This window comes from Sciurus vulgaris (assembly GCF_902686455.1).
Source record: "Sciurus vulgaris genome assembly, chromosome: 8".
Taxonomy (NCBI): Eukaryota; Metazoa; Chordata; class Mammalia; order Rodentia; family Sciuridae; genus Sciurus; species Sciurus vulgaris.
The window spans coordinates 64,571,303-64,597,243 of record NC_136468.1 but is presented as its reverse complement, the minus strand read 5'-3'; the positions used below and the strand labels follow the sequence as shown (position 1 = coordinate 64,597,243).

The window sequence follows — 25,941 nt, the reverse complement described above, 5'->3', positions numbered from 1 at the left end:
TTGCTGACCTCCATTGTTGTTTTTCATTTCCTCCTCATGGAATATTTTGTTGAGAACATTCTGTAGTGCAGGCTTTCTATTTGTAAATTCTTTTAACTTTTGTTTATCATGGAAGGATTTTATTTCCTCTTCAAATCTGAAAGTTAGTTTTGCTGGGTATAGGATCTTGGTTGGCAACCATGTTCTTTCAGAGCTTGAAATATGTTGGTCCAGGCCCTTCTAGCTTTTAGAGTCTGGGTTGAGAAGTCTGCTGCTATCCGTATTGGTCTCCCCCTATATGTAATCTGATGCTTTTCTCTCGCGGCCTTCAAAATCCTATCTTTATTTTGAATGTTAGGTATTTTCATTATAATGTGCCTTGGTGTGGATCTGTTGTGATTCTGTGTATTTGGTGTTCTGTAAGCTGCTTGTATTTGATTTTCCATTTCATTCTTCAGGTTTGGGAAGTTTTCTGATATTATTTCATTGAATAGGTTGTTCATTCCTTTGGTTTGTATCTCTGTGCCTTCCTCAATCCCAATAATTCTTAAATTTGGTCTTTTCATGATGTCCCATAGTTCTTGGAGATTCTGTTCATGACTTCTTACCATCTTCTCTGTTTGGGCAACTTTATTTTTTGAAGATTAAATATTTTGTCTTCATTGTCTGAGGTTCTGTCTTCCAAGTGGTCTAGTCTGTTGGTGATGCTTTCCATTGAGTACTTTATTTGGTTTTTTGTCTCCTTCATTTCAAGGATTTCCGTTTGGTCTTTTTTGAGAATCTCTATCTCTTTTTTGAAATGATCTTTTGCTTCCTGCAGGTGCTCTTTCAGCTTATTGGTATTATCATTCATTGCCTGCATTTGCTCTCTTATCTCATCCTTTGCTTCGCAAATCATCTTAATCATGTATAATCTGAAGTCCTTTTCTGACATTTCTTCTAACATACTGTCATTGGATTCTATTAATATAGAATCTAGATTTGTTTGGATCGTTTTCTTCCCGTGTTTTTACATGTTGTTCATGTATCTTCCCCTCTAGCGCTGCCGATCTGGTGTATTGCAGGTTTCCCCCTATAGGCTTTTAGTGGCCCTATAGGTGTCCAAAACCCTTTCTTTAAGGGGAGATCAATATTAGCAGTACCCAAATCAGACACTATGCAATCCTAGACCAAATAGCCCCTATGGGGACAATAACGTCATGTAAATAAGGGAGAAAGTGACTCTGAGGGAACAGGTAAACAGAAGGAAAGGAAAGCAAGAAACGTAAAGAAATAAAAACTTAAATTTTTTTTTAAAAAGGAGAAAAAAGAAAATCTACTGTATAACAGTCATATACTAAAGAAACCTGATGTATGAGAGGTACCTGACAATGGGCTTCAAGCCTCCAGCAGGCGTCGCAAGATGGGATTTGCCCCACCCGAAGATCGGAGCTACGGCTTCCAGGATTATCCAAGATGGCTGCTCTGGCTTCCAAATGTGTTGGCAAATGGGGAGCTGCAGCTCAGGGGTGGACGTGGTCAGCTGGAGGTCCTGGAGACAGGATGCAGTTGGTCTGGCAGTGGTCCTGGAGTTCGGGTGTGTTTGGTGTGGTTGTGGGATCCAGGAGGCTGTGTGCAATCAGTTGGTCTGGGTTCCCGGTGATAGGGCACAGTCAGTTGGTCTGGGGGTCCTGGCGGCAGGGAGCAGTCAGTTTATGTGAGGGCCCCAGAGGCAGGGAGTGATCGGTAGGGCTGAGGGATCCTGGAGACGGGACTCAGTCAGTCCGGCCAGGGGTCCTACAAGGCCTGGCTGTTGTCTCAAAATGGCGTCAGCCACGTGTAATCAAACCTGGAGGTACTGTAACAGTGAACTTCCAGGTAGCAGCAGGCAGCTGGTTCTCCACTGGCGGTCTGCGGTCAATCTGCTGGCAGCTGCCCGACAATCGGTAGGTGAACCTCGAGCGTTGGGTGATGGATAGGGGCAAGGCAGGTGATGGATAGGCGAGAGGCTGGCAAATGGCGGATGACAAACGCCTGACAGTGAGCAATCGAGAAACAGATATCCTCTGCTTGAATCCGGCGTCGCGGAGCGACAAGGAACGCAGCCTCCCTCTAGACCGCCATCTTGGATCTCCATTCCTAAGTATTTTTTTTAAGCTGTTTTAATTTTTTTCCCTGATTTTTTTACTTAGTATATTCATTACTGGTGTATGGGAAAACTATGGATTTTCATATGTTGATTTTGTGTCCTGCTACTTTGCTGAATTGCTTATAAGGTTTAGAAGTCTTCTGGTGGAGGATTTATTTTCTTCTAAGTATAGGATCAGGTCATCTGTAAAGAGGGACATTTTACTTTTTCTTTTTTATTTGTATTCCTTTAATTTCCTTGTATTAGTCAACTTTGCTCCACAGTGACCAAAAGACCTGACAAGAACAACTTAGAGGAGGAAACGTTTTTTGACTGTCAGTTTCAAAGGTTCAGGCTATAGTTGGCTTGCTCCAAAACTCTGGGACTGAGATGAGGCAGAACAGTGTGACAGAGGAAAGCAGGTCAGGACATGGCAGCCAGAAGGCAGCAAAAGAGAGAGATCTGCTTATCAGGGACAAAATATAAACCCCAAAGGTAGGCCCCTAGTAACCTTTTTCCTCCAGCCACATCCTACCTGCCTATAGCTACCACCCACTTAATCCATACCAATGAATCAATGTACTGATTCTGTTACAGCTCTCATAATTTAATCCTTTTACCTCTGAACATTATTGCATTATCTCCCACATGAGCTTTTGGGGAACACCTTATATCTAAACCATACCACTTCTCTTGCTTAATTTCTCTGGTTAGAATTTCTAGTACTGTATTGAATAGAAGTCAAGAATGGGGCATCATAGTCTTGTTTCATATTTTTAGAGGAAATGCTTTCAGTTTTTCCCAATTCAGTATGATACTGGCTTTCAGTTATATATTGTCTTTACATCAAGGTGATTTCCTTCTATTCCTAGTTTCTTCAGAGTTTTTTGTCATGAATGGGTGCTGAATTTTGACTTTTTCTGTGTCTGTTGAGATGATTATGTGATTTTTGTCCTTGGTTCTATTCAAGTGGTATATTTATTGATTTGCATATGTTGAGTCGTCATAGCATTACTGTAATAAAACCAACTTGATTGTCATGACAGTCTTTTTAATGTGATGTTGAATACAGTTTGTTAAGGATTTTTGTATCTGTATCAAGGATTTTGGTATGTAGTTCTTTTTCCTTGAGGGTCCTTATCTGGTTTTAGTGTCAGGGTAATGCTGGCTTTGAAGAGTAGATTTGGAAGTGTTCCCTTCCTTTCTGTTTCCTAGAATAGTATGAGGAGCATTGATATTAGGTCTTTTTTCCAAGGTCTGGTAGAATTAGGTTGTGAATCCATCTGGTCCTGGCTTTTCTTTATTACTGCTTGATCACTGCTTGTTATTAGCCTATTTAGGTTCCCTGTGTCCTCTTTGTTCAATTTTGGTAGGTCACATGTATCTAGAATAATTTATTTCTTATAGACTTTCCAATTTATTGAAATGCAAGTTTCAAAATAGTCCCTAATGATTCTCTGAATTTCAGTGGCATCTATTATAATAGCTCTTTTTTTTTTGCTTCTAATTTTATTAATTTGGGTCTTCTTTCTCTTTCAGTTATTTTGGTAAATTGTTTATCAATCTTGTTTATCAATCAACTGTTTCATTAATCCTTTGAAATTTTGTTTTTCTCTATTTCATTAATTTCAGCTTTGATCTTTATTATTTCTTTCCTTATCCTAGTTTTAGGAATGGTTTTTTTCCAAGACTTTGAGATGCATCACTAGGTTTTTGGGATTGTTGGCTGATTTTTTTATGCAGGCACTCATAACTATAAGCTTTCCTCTTAAACTGCCTTTGCCATGTCCCAGAGATTTTGGTATATTGTATTTATATTCTCATTTGATTCTAAAAATTTTTAAACTTTTACTGTAATTTCTTCAGTGTTCTATTCATCATTCAAAAATGTATTGGTTCAATCTCCATGTGTTATATAGTTTGTATAGTTTTCTTGGCTGTTGATTTCTAATTTCATTTCATTATGATATGATAAGATGCAAGGAATTATTTGAACTTTTTGTATTTGCTAATACTTGACTTTGAGGTCTAAAATATTTATTTTTTAAAAATTCCATGAGCATCTGAGAAGAAAGCATACTCAGTGATTATTAGATGAAATATTATGTACATATCTGTTAAATCCATTTGCTATATAGTGATTTGACTCTGTAGTGTCTTCATTTTATGTTTGGATGACTTATCTAGTAATGAGACAGGTATATTGCAATCACCCACTATTATTGTATTGGGACCTATCAGAGCCTTTATATCAAATATTGTTTGTTTTCTGTAGTTAGGTACAGTGATGTTTGGGGCATATATATTTACCATGATTATCTTGTTGAATTGTTTCCTTTACCAATATGTAGTCACTTTTGTATCTTCTATCTGATTTTGTCTTGAAGTATGCTTTGTCTGATATGAGAATAGCTTTTCCTACTTGCTTTTGGTTCCTTTTTTTTTTTTTTTTTTTGGTGGTAGAGCTACATCCCAACCCTTTTTATTTTTTTAAATTTTGATACAGGGTCTTGTTAAGTTGCTGAGGGCTTTGATAAGTTACTGAGGCTGAACTTGAACTTGTGATCCTCCTGTCTCAGCCTCCTGAGTTGCTGGGATTATAAGCATATGCCACCACACCTAGCAGCTTGGATTCCATTTGTATGGGATATAATTTTCCATTTTTCACTTTCAGCCTGTGGGTGTCTTTGCCTATGAGGTTTGTTTCTTGTGGATCTTGTATTTTAATCCATTCTGCCAGCCTTTGTCTTTTAATTGGAAGATTGAGGTATGTCTTCCTGTCATTTTGATTTATTTCTAATGTTTTCTTTGGTCCCAATTCTCATTTGCATATCTATTTCTAATGAGATTTATTTATTCTTTCTTGAGCTCTCTTGGTTATTCTCCCCCCCACCCCCATGTATAGGATTCTCTTAAGGATGTTTTGCAGTACTTGCCTAGTAGTCATAAATTCCTTTAGTTTATGTTTATTATTTTCTTCCTTCCTTGATAGCTTTTCTGGATATAGCCATCTTGGTTGGCAGTTATTTTCTTTCAGGGTTTGTAGTACATGTTTTCAAACCTTCCTGAACTTTAGGGTTTGTATTGAGAAATCTGATATTATTTGGGTTGGTTTTCCTCTAAAAGTGACCTGGCATCTCATTCTTGTAGCTTTAAAAATTTTCTTTGATTTGTTTATTTATATATTTATATTAGATGGACACAATACCTTTATTTTTTAATTTTTATCTTATGCTGAGAATTGAACCCAGGGCCTCACATGTGCTAGGCGAGTGCTCTATCATTGAGCCACAAGGGGGCTGGGGCCCACTTGATTTGTGTTTTTTGTATTTTAATTCCATTGTGTTGTGGAGGGTTCGTTTTTTGATCCTATTTGGGGTTCTAAATACTTCTAGTGTCTTAGTATCTATCTTGTTCCCAATATTTGAAAAAATATCTGCTGTTATTTCATTGAATAGTTATCATTGCCCTTACCCTGTATCTTTGCTCCTTTCTCATTGCCTGTGGAAGAAAATGTTTATTTCTGAAAATTTCCACAATATTTTAAATCACAGTTGACTGCAGGTAACTGAGACAGTGTGAAACCACTGTCAAGAGGGGATAATATATAGGGAAACCTCAGTAAAGTATACTATCTGTAATTTAGTTTCTTATCCAAGTAACTTTTTTTTTCCTGTGACTTTTGTGAAGGTGTATTACAAGAAGGGGATTGTATTATATGTATGTTTTCATCCATTTTAAAAAATAGAACTTAATTTGGGAACAGGTGATTTAAAGTTCCTTTTGTCTGAGTTATGTGATTATTGAATGTTTAATGGCAAGTAAGCCTCAGTATATAAATATAAATTTTTTTTAAAAACAGAACTACCAATGAAATAAAAAACCTTCAGTACCTACCTCGAACCAGTGAGCCTCGTGAGATGCTCTTTGAAGACAGGACAAGGGCCCATGCAGATCATATAGGACAAGGTTTTGAACGACAGACAACAGCTGCTGTTGGAGTACTGAAGGCTGTGCACTGTGGAGAGTGGTATATATAACTACTGCTATTCTAATGAAAGACTTTCATGGCTTCTAAAAATTTCCTTGGAAACTTTCTTAATGATTTTGCCTTACTGTGGAAGAGAAAAGTTTTAGTTACCCTCCCTGTGTTTGGGTATCCTAACTGCACAATTGCTGTAAAGATTTTAAATTGTTAGATTCTAGTTTTAATCCTTTGGGCTGAACTAAATAATTTCATTTTCTACATGAGTAGAAGGTAAAAACACTAGGATAAAAGGAAAATTAGGTTTACTTGGTACTTACTATATGACCATTTACAAATGTAGTCTTATTTAATTTTCTCAATTATTTTTGGTCCATTTTTATTAAAAGGATACTGCAGCTCAGGGCTATTAAATAATTTCTTTATAGTCTTCTAGTTAGTAAGTAATAGAACTGAGATGGATTTTTTCTTTCTACTGTTCTGCTTTACTGCTTCCTTTATGAGGTTAATGTCTGTTTATTATTTGTCTTTAATTTTTGTTTTTTAGCTTTGCTTACAGATTTCACTTTGAATTTTTTTTCATTTAAATTTCATTTGCTCTTTAGTATTTTTATTATTTTTGATACATAATAATTGTACATATTTATGGGGTATAAATGTGATATTTGGTTTCATGTATACATTGTTTAATGATCAAATGAGGATGATTAGTCTATTTATCACCTTAAGTTTATCATTTATGGTGAGTACTTTGAAAAAATCCTTTCTGCTAGCTATTTTAAGATATACAATATATTATTGTTAATTATAGTCACTCTCCTGTGCAACAGAACACCAGAACTTATTCTTCCTATATCATTATAACATTGTACTTGATCATAATAGACCTCTCCACTTCCTTCTTCCCTCCTGCTCTTCCCAGCCTCTGGTGAATTAAAAAAAAAAAAAAAAAAAAAAAAAGAACTATTTGGATAGATTAAAAGTAGTTTATTCTCTTTTTTAAAAAAATTTTTTAGATTATTCTCTTTAATATGACGAAGCTGCCTATGCATGTGTTACACAACTTTTCACATAGTAAGTAAAAAAATACATGTAGTAAAACTATATTTATACTATAAGTTTACTTAGTTACATATTTTTGGGTTTTTTAATTTTTTTTTGTTTTTAGTTGTAGATGGACACAATATCTTTATTTATTTATTTTTATGTGGTACTAAGAATTGAGCCCAGTGCCTCACATATGCTAGGCACATGCTCTACCACTGAGTTATGCCCCCAGTCCTAGATATTTGTTTGTCAAGTTGAGTATTGTTTGGGAATGGATATGAAACATGAATTAGAATATGTTTTCTTGCTTAGTAAAGCAGTGGAATTAGATAGCAAATAAACAGGAGACTTTTCTAAGTAAAGAAACCATTTTTAATTCTGAAAATATAAAATATTAGTTGTATAAGTTTTCTAAGGTTTTATTAAAATTATAACCTGTATTTTTCTACATAGCACAATATTATTTTCAAGGACTACTAATAACAGATTGACCCTTAATTAAAAAGAAAATTTGTAGTAATATTTTATTTTATTTTGGGTACTAGGGATTGGACTCGGGGGCACTCAACCACTGAGCCATACCCTCAGCCCTTTTTTGTATTTTATTACAAATAGGATCTCACTGAGTTGCTTCGTGCCCCACTTTTTGCTGAGTCTGGCTTTGAATTCATGATCCTCCTGCCTCGGCCTCCTGAGATGCTGGGATTACAGCGTGCGCCACCATGCTTGGCAATATAAATTAGTACTAAGTAGAGAAGCTAGCCCAGTGTAAACTGATCTTAAAAGGAATGAAGGTTTATCAATGTCAGGTGTACAAAGTATCCAGTATTGAATTGTACTAGAATCTAGAACTGATTCTAAGAGATCCTTAGGAAAACAATATTAAGTATTCATAATTCAGTAATTTCTCATTGAGTTATGTTTAAATGGTAATTTTCAAATAACTGTGGTTCTCATAGTTTCTATGCTTTTTCTATAATCTAGTTTAAAATGTTAATTTTATCAAAGAGTACAGATTTATCTCTGTGGAAATCCTTACAAATTCCTTCTGTTTCAAATTAATAAATTCTTCCTCAAATGTTTGGTTTAAAGAATTTAACAGTGGCATTAATATTTTCTTAGGGTAAAATCAGCCACATACTTATATATATCCTTTTGGAGAAAAATATTCTAGCTTCTAAAGGCCTCAGCGCTTTTTTTAAATCTTTCAAAGCTGCTTTAAATTATTGTTGGTATGTGCTCTTTCTTTCCCTTTATGTGAGATTTGAGGTTACAGATTAAATCCTATGTTTCAAAGGCCTACCACAGATCCCAATAAACATTTATCAAATTAAAAAAAAACCTATATTGTGGTTACAGATTTCATAGTGAAAAGGACTGTTGTCAGTCTAGAAACATCACATGACCAGATGTAAGAATATTCTTGAGACAGATTTGGAATGAGTGAGATACTGCTCGCTATGAATTTTCTCACTTCTGCAAAATATAATTTGCTTCCTATATTAATAGTGCTTTTTAATCTCTTAATACTAAAGATGTTCAGAAACTAATATTGTTAATGATATTGAGGGCTTTATAACTGTGTTAAATCAGCTTTCCATCACTGTAAATATCTGGAATAATTAATAAACAAGGAGAAAAAGTGTATTTTGGCTTATAGACTTAGTACCCAGTCCATTGCTTTAGTAGTGTAGCAGAGTAGCACATGATGGTACAAGCCTGTGGCAGAACAAAATTGCTCACCCCATGAACCAGGGAATAGAGAGGAAGAGACTGGGTTTCCACAATCCCCTTATAAGGTATGCCTACAATAACCTAGGTACCTTTCACTAGGCCCCACCTACCAAAGCTTCTACCCCTTCTTATAGTCCAAACTATAGCAGTGGCTATGATGTAGATGGGTCTGTATTCTTTTTATTGTTGTTCTTTGCTGTTAAAATAAGTTAAGGGAAATTTTTGCATTTCTTGAAAAGATCTCAAGCATTAGGGTATTAATTTTTTTTTCCTTTCAGTACTGGGGATTCAACCCAGGGGCACTCTACTACTGAGCTACATCACTACCCCTTTTTATTTATTTTTATTTTGAGACAGGGTCTCACTAAATCCCTGTGGTTAACCTTGAACTTGTGATCTTTCTGCCTCAGCTGCCTAAATTGCTGGGATTATAGGCATGTGTCACTGTGCCTGGTTTAGGATGTTAAATTCTTGTCTTTATCTTAGAGCTAGGCTTAAGATGAACTTGAAGTAAAAGATTGGGATTGATAAAGACTACAAAGAAATCTCCAACTAGATAGGGACAGGCCTTGTGAATTATTATTCAAATTATATAACTGATTAGGCCTTATTAAGATATAACTTCATAGATCTATATATTTGAGGTTGCTTCTTTGAAATTTTTAGAAAATCATCATCAAAGTATAGTTTACATTCAGAAAAAAACATACCAATTTTAAGTATACATTTTGATGTGTTTTGATGAATGTGTATGCTCATGTTATCATTACCACATCTAAGGTATAGAACCTTTGGCTTTTATCTTTTTGCCAGTTAATCACCTCAATCCTTTCCCAGCTCTAGACATCCAAACATCTGTTAGTCTACTTTTTGTTATTATAGGTTAGTTTTGCCTAGTTTAAGATTTTATGTAAACAGAACTATAAATATGCCTGATTTTTTTTTTTTTTTTACTCACCATAACATTTTGGTATATCTATGTTAATTACATTTATGAGTAGAGTTTTCCTTTTTATTGCTACGTAGTATATCAGTGTGGATATATCACAGTTAATCCAGTTTTAATTGTGATATATCATTTACCTGATAATGATGATTTGAGTTGTTCTCAGTTTTTAGTTTTATGAATAAAGCTTGTTTGAACATTCACTTACAAGTCTTTATGTGGAAATATGCATTCATATCTTTTCAGTAAATACATATTAATGGAATTACAGAGTGTTAGCACAGGCAAAATAATTGTTTACAGAGAAAATTGTAAGTTTAAAAAAATAAGCACTAGAATTAATGATCAAATTTATCACAGTCACAGGTCAATATACAGCAGCAAACATCTGGAAAAATAAAATTAAGAAAACAGTGCCACAGCTGAGTGCAGTGGCACATATCTGTAATCCCAGCTGCTTGAGAGGCTGAAGGAGGAAGATTGGAAGTTTGAGGCCAGCTTGGGCAACTTAGTGAGATGCTATCTCAAAACAAATAAATAAAATAAAACTTAAATAGAACCAAAGATGTAGCTTGGTGGCAGAACATCCTGTACTTAAAAAAAGCAAACAGCCACTTACAATATCATCAAAGAAATCATGAAATGCTAAGAGATTAAAAAATATATAAGATGTATATACTGAAAATGACAAAACTTCTGAGGAAAGTTAAGGAAAACTAACATAAATGCACACTTATGCTTTATGAATTGGAACACTCAGTATTATTAATAGTTTTTTCCCAAGTGATTGGTGAATTAACTCAACACTCAAATCCCACTCTAGATATTCTAGTAGATGTCCAAAGAGCCTAGGGTAGATGAAACAATCTTACATAAAAAGAGAACAATTTTAGAGCATTTACACTGTCATTTTAAAGGTTATTAGTGTAGTATTTAAGAGGGTGGTATTTGATATGAAGATATACTTACAGATCAATGGAACAAAATAGCACCAGAAATACATCCATTGATTTTTTTTTTTTTTTTTTTTTTTTTTGCGGTGCTGGGGATCGAACCCAGGGCCTTGTGCTTGCAAGCAAGCACTCTACTGACTGAGCTATCTCCCAGCCCCCATCCATTGATTTTTGATAAAGGTGCCAAAGTAAATGGAAGGAGGGTGGGAAGAGAGTTTTTTTTTTTTTTTAAAGAAATGGAACTGCAACAACAGAGATCATACAAAAATGAAAAATAAGAGTTAACCTTGATGTATCTCACATACTACAAAAAAAGGACTCTGGAAATAAATATATTCATTAAAATTATAAAACTTCTAGGGGGAGAACATGTAAAATTTTGCAATAGGCAAAGATTTCATGAACCATAGAAGAGCAATGATAAATGTGGATTTTATCAAAATTAAAAGTGCCCTTAAAATGATACTGTTGAGATAATGAAAAAGCAAGTTACAGGCAAGTCATTTATCCATATGATTCATATCCATATATATGAAAACGCTAAAAATTTAAAAATAAATAGTAAACAGTTAAAACTGGACAAAAGATTTTAATACTTTATAAAAGATGATATACAAAAGGCTAGTAAACATATTTTTAAAATGTTCAATGCAAATTAAAACTACAATGAGATAACACAGTACATCCATTAAAATAGCTTAGGGGGAAAAAACTAACAGTAGCCAAAACTAACAAGGATGTAGATTAACCATTATTTTGCTGTGGAAACTGTAGGAAAGTTCGGTGGTTTTTTTTATAAAAGTAGCTGGGCACTGTGGTGCATGCCTGTAATCCCAGTGACTTGGGAGGCTGAGCAGGAGAATGGTGAGTTCACAGCTAGCCTCAACAATTTTAGTGAGGTCCTAAGTAACTTAGTAAGAAAAAATAAAAAGGGCTGGGGATATGGCTCAGTGGTTAAATGCCCCTGGGTTCAGCCTGGGGGCGGGTAGTAAATATAAATTTATCCTAAGACCTTGTAATTCTATAATTCTGTCACTTTTCCTAGACTTTAAACCTCTTTCTTATTTTGCATTATTTTAATATCATTTATATTGTTATATATTAGATAAAATATCTGATATATGTGTATATATAGAGGAATTAAAATATTGTATATGTCATATATACCACACAGAGCATGTGTGTCTGTGTATACCACACACACCATGTGTATATACTCTTCTTGGTTATTCTGTACTACACATGTGTATATGATTATATGCATACAAAATACAGAGTAACCACCAGGTGTGGTGGTGCTTGCCTTTAGTACCAGCAGTTTGTAAGACTGAGATAGGAGAACTGCAAGTTCAAGACCAGTCTTAGCAATTTAGGGAGTCTCTGTCTCAAACTAAAAAAATAAAAAGGACCCAAGATGTAGGTCAGTAGAAAAGTGCCTTTGGATTCAGTCCCCAGTTCTGGAGCTGGGTGGGTGTAGGGGGGAATTGGTGACAGTTTTACAATGTAAAAATTAATATTCACATATAATTAAAAAGAATAAAATACAGAGTAACCAATACATATATACAGTAACCATACATACATATATTCATATACCTATATTGAGATATACATGTTATTTGTGGTACATTAATATATATAAAATAATTCTTAGTGCTGGATTCAGTTTGCTAATATTAATGATTTGTGTTTATACTAATAAGTCATGCTAGAATATATTCATTTTATTGTTCTTTTCACATAGTGGTTTATTTCACATTTTTGTTTTCCATTTCATTGTTTCTATTCTTTATTTTTTCTTTAAAGAATTTGTTTTTGTAGCTTATGTTGGAAACTTAGACGACTAATTTGCAACCTTTCTTTAACATTAGTATTTAGAAATTTACTGCTTTAGCTACATTTCACACATTTTGATATTTTCATTATTGTTCAGTTCATATTTCCGACTTTTTATTTGATGTCTTTTTTTTAACTCATGGGTTGTTGAGAAGAGTGTTATTTAATTTCTAATATCTGATGATATTTTTCCCCATAGTTGTGTGGTGCTTTGTGTGTGTGTGTGTTCAACATAGGTGTTGGAACCCAGGGAATCAGTATGCTAGGCAACATTCTGTCACTAAAGTATAGCTGCATATGCGTGTGACATTTCTAATTTAATTCTCCTGTGGTCATAAAAATACTGCATATGATTTTAGTCCTTCCTGGAAATGTCTTACAGCTTGTTTTATGAACTCTCTTAATATTTAGTGTCCACTTAAAAGAATATATATTTAGCTGATTTTTAAGGTGTAATGTCTTAGAAATGTGAAGTTAGCTTTTTTTTTTTTTTTTTTTTTTTTTTTTTTTTTTTTTTTGCGGTGCTGGGGATTGAACCTAGAGCCTTGTGCTTGCGAGGCAAGCACTCTACCGAGTTATCTCCCCAACCCTGAAGTTAGCTTTTTTGATAGTACGGTTCGAGCCTTCTGTATCTTTACTGATTTTTATCATCTTGTTAATCTCTAGCTCTAACGTTGGATTTGTCTATTCCTCCTTCTAGTTTTTCTTGTTTTTGCTCCAGATATTTTTCTTTTATAACAGCTTTATTGAGACACAATTTACATAAGTGTGCAAGGCAATGGTTATTAGTGTATTCAAAAAATTTTGCAACTATCACAATTATAGAACATCAGTTATAATTAGTAATGATTAATTGTAGAACATTAAAGGGCACAGAAAGATGCTCTGTACCCTTTAATACCATACCCATCCAGTTTTGTCTTCTGTAGCCTAGGTAATCACTAGTCTGCTTTTAGTCTGTATGTGTGTATTCTGAGTGCTTCATATAAATGAAATTATATGTAACATGGTCTTTTTATGATTAGCTTTTCACTTAGCATCATGTTTTGAAGGTTGTTCCATGTATTTTGAAACTTTATTATTAGGTGATTGTACATTTAGAGTTACTTCCTGATGAATTGACCATTTTATCATTATAAGGTGCCCTTTTGATCCTTGGTAATCCTTCTTGTCCTAAGTCGTTTTTGTCTGATGTTAATGTACTACTCCAGCTTTCCTATGATTTGTATTAGCATATCTTTTCCTGTATTTTTTTCTTTAAAAAGTTGGTGAGTCTATATTTTTGTTTCATGTAAATATCATAAAGTTGGGTATTTTTTCCCCTTCCAAATCCAGTGGCAGTCTGTCTTTTAATGTATTTAGAACATTTATATTTAATATTGAAATTTGGATTTAAATTTATCATCTTGGTTTTCCCATTTATGGCTTTTCTTCTTTGTTCCTTTTTTCTCTTGACTTTTTTTCTTTTTTTTTGGTACTGGGGATTGAACCAAGGGACACTTAACAACTGAGCCATATCCCCAGCCCTTTTTTTGTATCTTATTTAGAGAGGGTCTCACTGAGTTTCTTAGAGCCATGCTGAATTGCTTAGGGCCTCTCTGAGATGCTGAAGCTGGCTTTGAACTCGCAACCTCCTGCCTCAGCTGCTGGGATTATGGGCATGTTCCATGGCTCAGGGCTCCTCTTGTCTTTTTTAGCATTCTATTTTACTTCTGTTGTTTCCTTACTAGCTATACCTGTGTTTTGTTTATTTAATTACTCTAAACTTATCACAGTCTACTGTCAGATGATGTTATATCTCTTTATGTAATGTGTAAGAGGTTTTCAACAGTATATTCCCATTTATTTCCCTTTTCCCCCATTTCTGGTATACTAATTGTTATCACATATTTTACTTTCCATATGCTGTAAACCCCACAGTATGTTATTGCTTTTGCTTTAAGGAATTATTTTCTATAGTTTAAAAAATGAGAATAAAATATCTTTTCATATTTACTATATGTGTGCTTGACATTCCTTTCCATAGATCTGCATTTTCATCTAAGTATCATTTTCTTTAGCCTGAAGAAGTTCCTTTAATATTATTTGTTATGCTGGTCTTCTGGTGACAGATTTTTCTCATGTTTTGTCTATTTGAAAATGTTCATTTATGAACAATAATTTTGGTGGGTATAGAATTCTAGATGGACTTTTCCCTCCCAATACTTTAATAATTCACTCTTCTGACTTGTATTATCAATGATGGGAAGTCTATAACCCAGTGCAGATTATCCTTCTTCCCTGTATGTAATCTAATGCATGTCTTCTAGATATTCTGTACCACAGGTCTTTAGAAATTTGTTTATGATTTGCGTTGGTATAACTTTCTTTGTATTTATGTTGCTTGGAGTTTAATTTCAAAATCTATTTTTAAGCACCTTATGTGAAACTATATTTGTATATTCCTAGATAAATGAAGAATGTGGAAATTTTTTAGAATTATTTTTAAAAACACTGATCATCCTAGTGAACGATGAGTATTTTTCTAATGAGTCTCTTAATTTATTAAGAATTATTTAAGGTTTTTATGCATTAATGCAGTTTGTATCTATCTTCTGTGGAAAGAAAGTATTCTCTTTTTCCCGCATACTTCTAATTTTTAAAAAAATTTAGTGACCTTTAATAAAAGTATATATTTATGGGGTACAATGTGTTATTTCAGTACATGTATATAATGTGTAATGATCAGAATGTGCTAATTGTATCTATCACCTCAAACATTTATCATTTCTCTGTGCTGGGAAAATTCAGTTTCTTTCTAAAAGATGTTTTGTGATATACAATTAAAGTCAACCATAGTTCCTGCTGTGCTCTAGAACATCAGACATTATTTCTTCTGTCCCCCTGCATCCTTGTACCCATTAACAATCTTCTCACCATTTCCTATCCTCGCACTTCCCAACTTGATAACCACTGTCCTATACTCTGCTTTTATCATATAGGTTGAACTTTTTTAGTTTCTCCATAAAAGTGGAACATACGGTATATGTCTTTCTGTGCATGCCTTATTTCACTTAACATAATGTCCTCAACATCTAGTTTTTATCATTAGCAAATTTAGCACATACTTTTAGGGAGTATTGATCATAACTTTAAAGAGTTGTTTTGCCTAATTTACCAATGCAAGTCATTTTAATTTTTAAAAATTTTGTGGCAAATAGCTATAATAAAATGAATTGAGTTGCTTTTTCAATTTCAATTGAAAAGAGAAATCTAAGGGAAGACTTTGATATTGACCTTAGTTACTTTTGCTTTGAATTTATTAAGACCTTAAACACTATTGTTATTTTATTTTTTTTTAGGCCTGATCAACCTCGAATAACCAAAGATGTAATTTGTTTTCACGCTGAAGATTTCTTAGAAGTAGTTCAACGAATGCAGTTAGATTTACATGAACCTCCACTGTCCCAGGTATAATTTAAATAATTATTATCTTTAGTTTAGGTTTTATTGTGGAAAATACTTACTTGCATTCCTTGTTTCCTTTTTTCTTTTTTAGTGTGTCCAATGGGTTGATGATGCAAAACTTAATCAACTGAGGAGAGAAGGCATTCGCTATGCCAGGATTCAGCTCTATGATAATGACATTTATTTTATTCCAAGGAATGTTGTTCATCAGTTCAAGACAGTTTCAGCAGTATGCAGTTTAGCATGGCATGTTCGACTCAAGTTATATCACTCAGAGGAGGATGTGTCTCAGAATACAGCTACTCATGAAACAGCTACATCACCAGATACCATATCTTCAGTTCTTGGACCTCACGCGGACAACATGATTTGTGCTGTAAGCAAAACCTCCTTGGACTCAGTTTTTTCAGAAAAACTTCATTCTAAATATGAATTGTCACAGATCAAACATGAACCTGTTTCATCTGTAAGAATGAAAGAAGAACCTGTGAATGTTAATATTCCTGAAAAGACTAGAGCATCAAATAATATGGATGGCAAGAATGTTAAAGCAAAATTGGATCATGTCCGGTTTACAGAATTTAAGATTGACATAGAATCTAAATTTGAAAATAGCAACAAAGATTTAAAGGAAGAACTGTGTCCTGGAAGTCTCATAAGTCTAGTTGATACAAGACAACTTAGTTCTGCACACTCAAATCAAGATAGAAAAGATGATGACATTTTGTGCTAAATTTGTACATAGCATTTAAAATTTTTTAAAAAAATTAATAAAGATTCATGAATTCTGAAAGCAAGCCAAGATCTTGCTCTCAAGTCTGTTACAAAATATAGTTTATGTAGCTTTGTAACATTCCTCAGTGCCTGTCCATAACTGTGAAGTACAAAGCACTTAGGGCCAGATGCACTGTAAACATTGCAGGTTTAAACATAAAGGAGTCTGTAAAAAAATTCATTTGAGTTGAAGTTGTAGATTTTAGAATGGGGCTGACATTAAAATAAATAAATATATATGTATGATACATATATATTTATTTATTTAGTAATATGAGCCAGAATTCTTTTTTGACAATTTAAGGCTTTTCCATACAGCTTATTTATACCAACATTTTTTTTTTTTTTTTTTCATTTTGGATGTGTCAGCACTGTAGTGTAAATAACTTAAAAAAAAAAAATCTTTTTAGTGTGATTTATACTGAAATGTGAGCCACTTAAAGGTTCATAATAATAAATGTGTTTTCTGTTGGGTCTGCAAAGACAAACTGACAATTCAATTAAGTCATTTGTTTATATATTATGTTTCTCTCTGCTGATATATCTATTTAGAGTGGTAAAGAAGTTCAAATATATGTATTCAAATCTAGTAAATATTTAAACTCCCCACACTGTGCAAACATTTCAGAAAACGAAGATTCAGTTATGAAAGCCTATATATATGTGTATGTATGGGAATGTATATATGTATATCATATTTTGCACAATTTCTTAAGTTGCTGAATAAGATGAATATGTGAAACTTCTACCCCTGTTTCCTGGAATACATTTTAAAATATTTATATTCAACTTTAAGAAAGCAGTTTAAGTTATAGAAACAGTTTTAGAAAGTTAGGAGAAACAATATGTTAATGATGTCTAATCCTTCTAACTAATGAATTATGTGGCCAGATTATTTAGCTCTAACATAAATTTTCTTTGTGTACAGAATAAGAAGTTTAGAAATTTTTCTTACTAGTAAGCACTTGTACTATAATACTTAGTGGTAACTGAGTAACAAAAAATTTAAGAAAATTTAGTTGTGAATAATTAAAAATCCTTTTTTGCATTTTTTCTTGCAGAATGGGAGAAAAATATGGCAAAAACAAAATTGTAAAATAAGGGCAATGACAATGACTCAACTGCCATAAACAGATCCAATAACAAAATACTATGTTACCTCATCTTTCTCAGGATCCCCTCCCTACCCTAGCAAGGCAAACAACTTGTTATACTTCCTTTTCTAAAAAAGCTTTAGAAAGTAAATTGTGGTAGGAAACAGGATTGCCAGTGCCTAACTAAAGATGAGTAAGACAAGTATCTTTCAAGATGGACTTCAGCACTATTTCAGACTGCTTCCACTTTTGTAATTAAAAGTCAAACAGAAGTCTTTTATGTGTGCATTGTGTAAGGAACTCTGCTCATTGCTTGTCTATTATGTTGTTCTGGGCCCATACTTTACTGATGACTTTCAGTTGGGGTTTTTTGTGCTGCCTTTTGGGAGATGTTGCTGTTTTCACTTCAGTGGTTTTTGTTCTGGCCTCTTTTGTGGTACCCATCAAAACTTCTCATATTTCTAGTTAGGGAGAAGCCATATAGAAAGAGGTGTTTCACTAGAACAAATAAAGATTAACTGCAACAATATTAGCTCTGACTCCAATTTAATAAAAAAGGTGGGCAATATTACAGGCAATCTTGATGGCTTATAGGAAATCAGTGTTGGCAACATGGGAAGTTTCATGGGATAGGGGTGGTATAAATCATGATAATGTAAATAGAGGTTTTTGTTTTATATGTCACTGTCTTATCCTCTCTACCTATTTAATTTTCTATTTTAAGCTAGTTTTAGGAATTTGCACCTACCTTTTTGGGAGACAAAGTTCTTAACAAACCACTATTGAGAAATAAGAAGGGATATGGTTAAACTTTGTTTTTTAATTGTTTTAATTTGTTTTTTAATTTGATTTATTTAACAATGTACGTTTTATTTACAGTTTTCTAGTAGCATAAACCTAGATGTACTGAGGTCATACTGTAAGAAAATGTCATTAGGGTATCCTCCCAAAATAAACGAGTCTTAAACTTTTAAAGGAAGGCATATCCAATAACTCTAGTTATTGCTTTATATATAGTTTCTTAATGTAACCAACATACTCATCCATAATTTGAAAATTGAGTTGTTTTGTAAAATGCTTTTATCTTTGTGGAAGTGAAGTATATGTAAATCAGTGGGTTCAAGATATCAAGTGTTACAACCTTGTCAACACCTTGAATAATGCTTGAATAATGTACTATGGATTATAATTTTAATATACTCTTCAGATGCAATCTAGGAACTTGTTGATCACCTTTGTTCCATACAAATTTCTATTTTACCATTGCATTATATTAATGGCTTCCTAGTTAGTACATTCCAGGTCTTTAGCTAAATACAAGATTTTTGCTTTTCCTATATCTTGGACTAGAACAATAAAGCTTTTAAGATGTAGTTTCTATATGGTCATGTGCTATATAGAATTCATAATTGTGTAAATTATTAAGTGAATGGATACACAGACCTTTACATAAAAACTTATGTACCTCAGTGGTGTTTGCTACAGTGGCCCCCCCTTTTTTGTTTATAACATTTTAGCTATCTAAGTAATACATATTCCACACTCGGGTTAGCTGGTTGGTTAGCAGAAGAATTAAACATTTGTGATATTTTGTTGCAAACTTTACTAAAGCCATATATTCATTACCTTCCTTGTCACCAAGACTGTTGTTCTTAAATAAAGATTAGGTTGATTTAGCTCAACACTTGTGTGTGTCTGCGCGTGCATGAGTGTGTTTCTGTTTGTTGGAAATGTTTGTTTCCATGAAGAGGGGTTGTCATTGAGGTAAGGAAGGATTTGTTCCTTAGGTTAAGTCTTAAGGTATTTCATTAATGTTCCTGAGTGTAAAATAGTTTTTTTTTTCCCCCCAAATACTCATGGCAGATAAGATTTTGTAAAAAATAAATGAGCACTGTTTTGGTAAATCTGCCTTCAGTCATATCTCAAAATTCATTTTACATTTAACAAAGGTGCAAAATTTGTTTTTGGAGGTTGAGATGAATTTTTCTTGTCTTCCACCTTTAAATAAATACCGATTGATAACCATCATCTTTTTACCTTTGTTTTGTAATTATTATATTTTACATTTTATGTAATCTTAACATCTTAAGAAGTTCTCATTTTTCTGTCTTCAACAGACCATAAAATCCTGAAAATGATTTCAATCTGAAAAACCTCTTTTCCCCTTAAAAAACCAATAGTGAAAAATTGACTTACGCCAATAGGAGAAAAGAATATTGAAGATTAATTTAAGGTCTTTAGTTAAGTATAAGTGGTGGGAATGTCATAGTAAATACCCTTGCTGTTACCCCTACACAGGGCTATTTTTGTCTCAGGAAGGGAGGACACAAGTGCCATTCTTTTTAAAATACATTTAGGTTGCTGAAAAATGACATGATCAGTTTTAGCTCTTTAGAATAGTAACATAGCTTGTAGTCTTTCTCCACCTGAATTATAACTGCTTTGATATGTAAACAGAATTTTACTGGTTTTAGAATGCATTCCTTATTTCATGGAGTCATGTAAGTTAAAAGACTTAATGTACTATCTTTACTAAGTAGGGAAAAGCATCATGCTTATCAGGTTGTGTTCCCTTCCAGCTCTTCCTGGACTTCAGATCCAATCAAGGAATGTGAATGAACTAAGAATATAATATGGGCAAATAGAATTTATATTAATTAAAAATTAAAAGTAAAACGTACTACTAATATTTCAGTACTGTAATCTGCCTACCAAGAACTGCACTGTTAAAATATTAAAACTCGGAATCTCTCTATTCATTTTGAAACAATTTATGCATCTATGCTTTTCAATTGTTAAATCGACACTATAGTTCACTACTGTTGTACTACTTTAGACTATTAAGTGTGCAGACTCAGAAGCAAATCACAAATATTTTGTGTATTATAGTATTGAAAATTTACTTGGACCAACAGTTTTATCTCCACCCCTCATAAAGTTCTTTTCTCTTGAAATTTTATTTAACCCAGATTTTTACATGAAACATCTCAAGTCTCTCATGGTAAAACAACTTTTGCTTGAGTCTGGCTTTCTTAATATGCTCATTTCCTTAAGTTCTTTGAAATCTATGCTTTCATGTCCCATATTCCCATTTTCTCATCTCCAATTTCATTTTAATCTCCACATTTAATCACTCAGCTGAAATGGTTTTTTCAAAGGTGACTTAAGACTGCCAAATTCACTGGCAGCACTCCTTAGCACTTGTTTAACTCCTGTAGAACTTGTCATCAGTCATTTATTCCTTAAAACTCTTTATGGTACATTTCTTTCTTTCCTTTTTTTTTTTTTTTCTTTTTCAAGGTTTGATGATGCCCAAGACTTTCAGTTAGTTTGGTTTGTCATTTAAGTTTTAAATGATCCATGGTCAAATCTAAATTCTCTTCTACCTTGCCAAGTATTAGCTATTGCTTTTCTAATTTGGTTGTTGGCATCACTCTCTCTACATAAGTAAGTCATTTCATAGTAATCTGGTTTTTCTTTTTCCCTTGTATCCAGTTTATCATGAGATTTTGAGTTTTACCCTAGAAATATTTTAAATTCATCTCCTATTGTTACATAACAGTCATAATGGATGCTCATTTCACTTGGACTACTATAATAACCTAAAATGTTCTAGGCTACCTGCAATCCTCTGCTCTTCCCTTCATAAATCTTTCTAATATATTACTTTTCTGTTTACAAGTATTCCATGATGGTTCCTTTCTTATAAAGGACAAATGCTTAGTATAGTACTGTTATGATATAATCCTTCCTTTCCAATCTCATGTACCACAATCTCTTAAATTTGATGTGCCCTGTTTTCAGCTTTACCAGATTGACAGTCATCCCACAGTATCTATGAGGGATGGTTTTGGGACTACCTTTGGATACTAAAACTTCTAGATGCTTGTTTTTTTCTATAAAGGTCATGTTATTTGTATATAATGTATGCACATCCTCCTGTGTATACCTTAAATAATCTCATAATACCTGATACAGTAAGCGCTATGTAAATAGTCGTTATACTGTGTTATTTAGGGAATAATGATAATAAAATGTATGTATATCTTAAGTAGTTTTCAAGTATTTTCAATCTGCAGTTGGTTCAGTCTGTGGATGAGCAGCCTGTGGATATGGAGGGCCAACTGTACTTGCCATTTCCTCCATGTACTTTAAAAATTCTTTGCCTTTGCTAGGGAAATATCAGGAAAACATAGTGAAATATGTTTCTTTAAAAACTCCTCTTAAACATCATCTGTATATTGCTTTTTAGATTTCATCCCAACTTTTACCTCCCAGTAGCTGGTATAGAACCATTTCTCTTAGCTTTTCTAGGGGGGATTGCTGGGGATTAGAACCCAGGGCCTTGTGCTTGTGAGGCAAGCACTCTACCAACAGAGCTATATCCCCAGCCCCTCTCTTATCTTTTTGTTCCCCTCTGCACACACCGTTTAACATGCATATTAGGTACAAGTTGGAGTTTGGCTAAACCATGAGCTAGATGTCAGGAATTTATTTTCATTTCTAATATCTAATGTATATTATACTTGATATTCAATAAATATTTGAAGGAACAAAAACACCTTAGAGATGGGAAAACAAATTATGTAGGTTTCTAGAATTTCAAGTCAGTCTCTATAATGTAATTCTAGGATTTCAAAGGAAAGCAAAAATTAAATAAGTAGGCTCTAGAAAGAAACCAAATGTCTACTTTGTACCTCAGAGAAAGTTTGAGAAGGTAGATATTTATATGTTCAAGATCAAAAGGCAGTTTGAAGAGAGGAGATACTGTATAGGAGAATTAAACCTATGAAACCCCAAAATTTTCCCTTCAACTAGCTTTTCTGGAGAGCTGTTGAAAGTTATTACACATTAAAGACAAATTTTAACAATGCCTGAAATGATTAAAATGTCATGTAAGTAGTACTTTAGTTATCTCATAGCCTGAGGCAGATTCTGAGTCTTAATTGGTAAGATAAAATCTCATTATCAGAGGCATTCTATTTAAGCTTGTGTGGTTCTCCTTTGCGGGTATAAACAAATATTAAGAAATTGGATATTTTTAAGCATGAAGGTAACCCGCACTACCTTTTTCAGCCTATATCCATTGTGTTGTAGGAATGGGCAAGGACATACAGGTGGCACATTTTCATAGACAATCCCATAAAGTCATTTCATTGGGTTTCTAGGCTGAACTCATTTGTAGCACTATAGGTTGGTTCAATATGTTTATCAAAAAGGAATACCACACTTCTATAACTTTGAGAAAACTACTTTGCTTAGTCTGTATTCCTCATCTCTAAGTGGGAGTATAATTTGGCTAGTAGTGATGAAAATCAAATGACAAAAACATGCCAAATGCTCACTCAGCATACTGTGTGACCAATTATAGACACTATAAATGTTAACTTCCTGAATTAAAATAGCCAAAATAATAGAAGAGCTATGTGCAGGGTCACCCTAATCCTTTCACACTTTCCAAATTATCTTCTTTATGTCTTCCTATAATTTTGAGCAGAGGATAGGTATATGGGAAGAAAAAATTACATGAGGGGGTCAAAACAAGGTATGGTGGAAGCAGGTGGATATTAAAAATAACAGTAATTACTGGTCACTATTTTGCTCAGCATTGGCAATTCAAAATCATGTCACACCACGTATCCTGATGTATGTGAAACACAAGTTTGTGATTGTAGTATACAGAAAATAGTGGTAGTAAACTGCCTTATGGTGTAATATAGTATGATTGGCTGACTTGAACACAGGCTAAGTGAAATGAGTAAAACATTAAAATGTAAGGAAGATCCCTCATAAAAACTTTAACCCAGTATTATCTTTTTAACTAGTGTTTGATAATAAACGTCTTCCACTGATATTTTTTTTCTTCCTTTAATAAAAGACCTATTTGTAGAAATAAACTTTAAGTTAAACTTTCCATTTATTAAGACCATGGGCTAATTTCATTTTCTTGGGCTATAGTTTCTACATTGTAATGAGCAGGTATTTCCCAACGAACCCTCTAGTTCTAACATACTGTACCTCCTGAGTATCTTAAATATTTATGTCATGAAGTATAAGGACACCAATAATATTTCATGTGAGTGATATCTACTCTGCAAACATGACCAATCAACATTAAAAGAAACTTGTATTTTTGGCTTGCTTAATAGGTTGCTGAAAGGACTCTGGTAATTTTCCTTTCAATAAAGAGAAACAGTTGCGTTTCTTGATGACTCAGGTGCTTAGTGATATGCCTGCCTGCCCCAGTGTGAAAATGTAGTTTCCTCTACTTTGGCTATCACTTATGTTCATTAGTCAATATCAATCAGTTCCTTGTATTTGCTGCACTGTGAAAAAGCAAAGTGGAAAACAGACCAAATTTGTAAGCTTAATAACTTTTGCTGTAACCCAAGGATAGATCTCTACTTCTTAAAGCTTTGTACAAGTGTTTTTCTTGATGCCTGAAAATTCTCCACTGATAGATTTGAGTTCATACAGCTGGCCTAGCCTGCCCTATTGGGCCTTTTTGTTCATGAAATGTTACTGAATAAGTTGTGGATCCTTTGAACATCTCTTTTTTCCTACTTTCAAGTCTTATAAAAAGTTATTTTGTTCACAAGTTACTTTTACTCAGAAATTATAACAAATCTTTTGCCCAAACCAGAGAAGTTTTGTCCATAAGTTACATCTCCTTGCTAACCTGGAAAATAATGGCCTCAGTAAAAGCCTTTAAGGTTCCTTCAGAATGTATTTATCTTTGAGATGCCATTAGCAAATATCTTTGTATCAAAGGAAGTTTCCTATGGAACAAACCTAAAAAGCATTTTTATCTGTAGTACTGTTTATATAATTTCATTTGTCTTGTCACCTGTACGCATAATTTCTATAGTGTCTTTCATTAATGTTTAAATGTATTCTTATTGAGGCACACACGAATGATATTTAGTGTGGCAGTATACCAAATTGAGTAAGAGAAGGGTTCTACTTTCTGGGAACCCTTCAGATGCCATTAAAATTGATCCTCATGTGTACAAAGATTGGTTATTGTGTTGCCTTTTACATATAATCTTTACTAATTTCTTCCTTTTAGAACTGTGTGGGAGAGGAAAAGACTTTTCTACCTTTCTTAGCAATTTCATACACAAATTTTGCTTTTCTATCCTAGCTTGGGGTCAGCAAAATACAATCTATGGGCCTGGTATGTTTTTGTATGGCTTGTAAGCCAGGAATAGTTCTTATAATTTTAAGTGATTGAGACAAAAATCAAAAGAATAGTATTGGTGATATATGAAAATTAGAAGAAATATAAATTTCATGTCCATTAAGTTCTATTAGAACATAGCCACAGTCTATGGCTGCTTTCTCTGCCACAAGAGCCGAGTTGGGTTACTAACAAATCATATGGCCCTTGACAGAAAAATTATGCTGACTCCTGTCCTGATTCTAAGGGGTGCTGCCTCTTCTTTTACCTGTCAGAGCTTATAATTAGATAATACTTGCATATAGTTTTACCCGAACTCTAAAGTTTCCTTTGCTGGTTTCTTATAACAGTGAAAGCTTTATTTTGAATTTACTTAATAATTTGGATCTCTCAACTGAAACAGAAATCCTGCTTTAGGGTTATGAGATGCTTCAGTGTCTTTGGAATTTTTTAAAACACTGCCATCTGGTTCATTGGAATTAGTTAGAACACAGAGTGGCCATATAATTTCTCAAAAAAGGACACTTCTAGGAGTGAACAGGGCACTCTCTCTCTGGGACCCCAAGACAACAGGCATAAACTGGGTCTGTCCTGAGAGAACCAGGATGTGAGATCTCCCTAACTTTAGGAATATGCAAGCTTTTGCTCTAACATGCCATCTCTAATTCATTTGTTCCAAAGAGAAGGTAGAGTAACAGTGAACTTAGCTTAGACAAAAATCCATCAGACTCAAGATTCTTTCTGAATGTAAACATGAAATGGCACCCCTAATTACTTTGGTAACTTTTTTCCTTCCATAATTTAGAAGGATAAATTTACTTTGGTCATAACAGAGCCATGACAAATTTCTGTCCAAATA

The 25,941-nt window shown here is 33.5% G+C and overlaps 1 protein-coding gene across 3 annotated transcripts in view; it reads left to right on the top strand.

Moving 5' to 3' along the window:
- The window catches only part of RSBN1L (round spermatid basic protein 1 like), an 84,743-nt gene extending 65,159 nt beyond the window's left edge, over window positions 1-19,584 (top strand). For 2 of the 3 annotated variants that reach the window (XM_079150229.1, XM_079150228.1), the window contains 3 exons: window positions 5,949-6,116; window positions 15,929-16,037; window positions 16,126-19,584. In XM_079150229.1, coding sequence (XP_079006355.1) covers window positions 5,949-6,116; window positions 15,929-16,037; window positions 16,126-16,767 — 919 coding nt within the window. In that variant the 3' untranslated portion in view covers window positions 16,768-19,584. The remainder of the gene's footprint in view (window positions 1-5,948; window positions 6,117-15,928; window positions 16,038-16,125) is intronic. The other variant, XM_079150230.1, reaches the window with a different exon arrangement.
- Window positions 19,585-25,941: the final 6,357 nt, after the last annotated feature.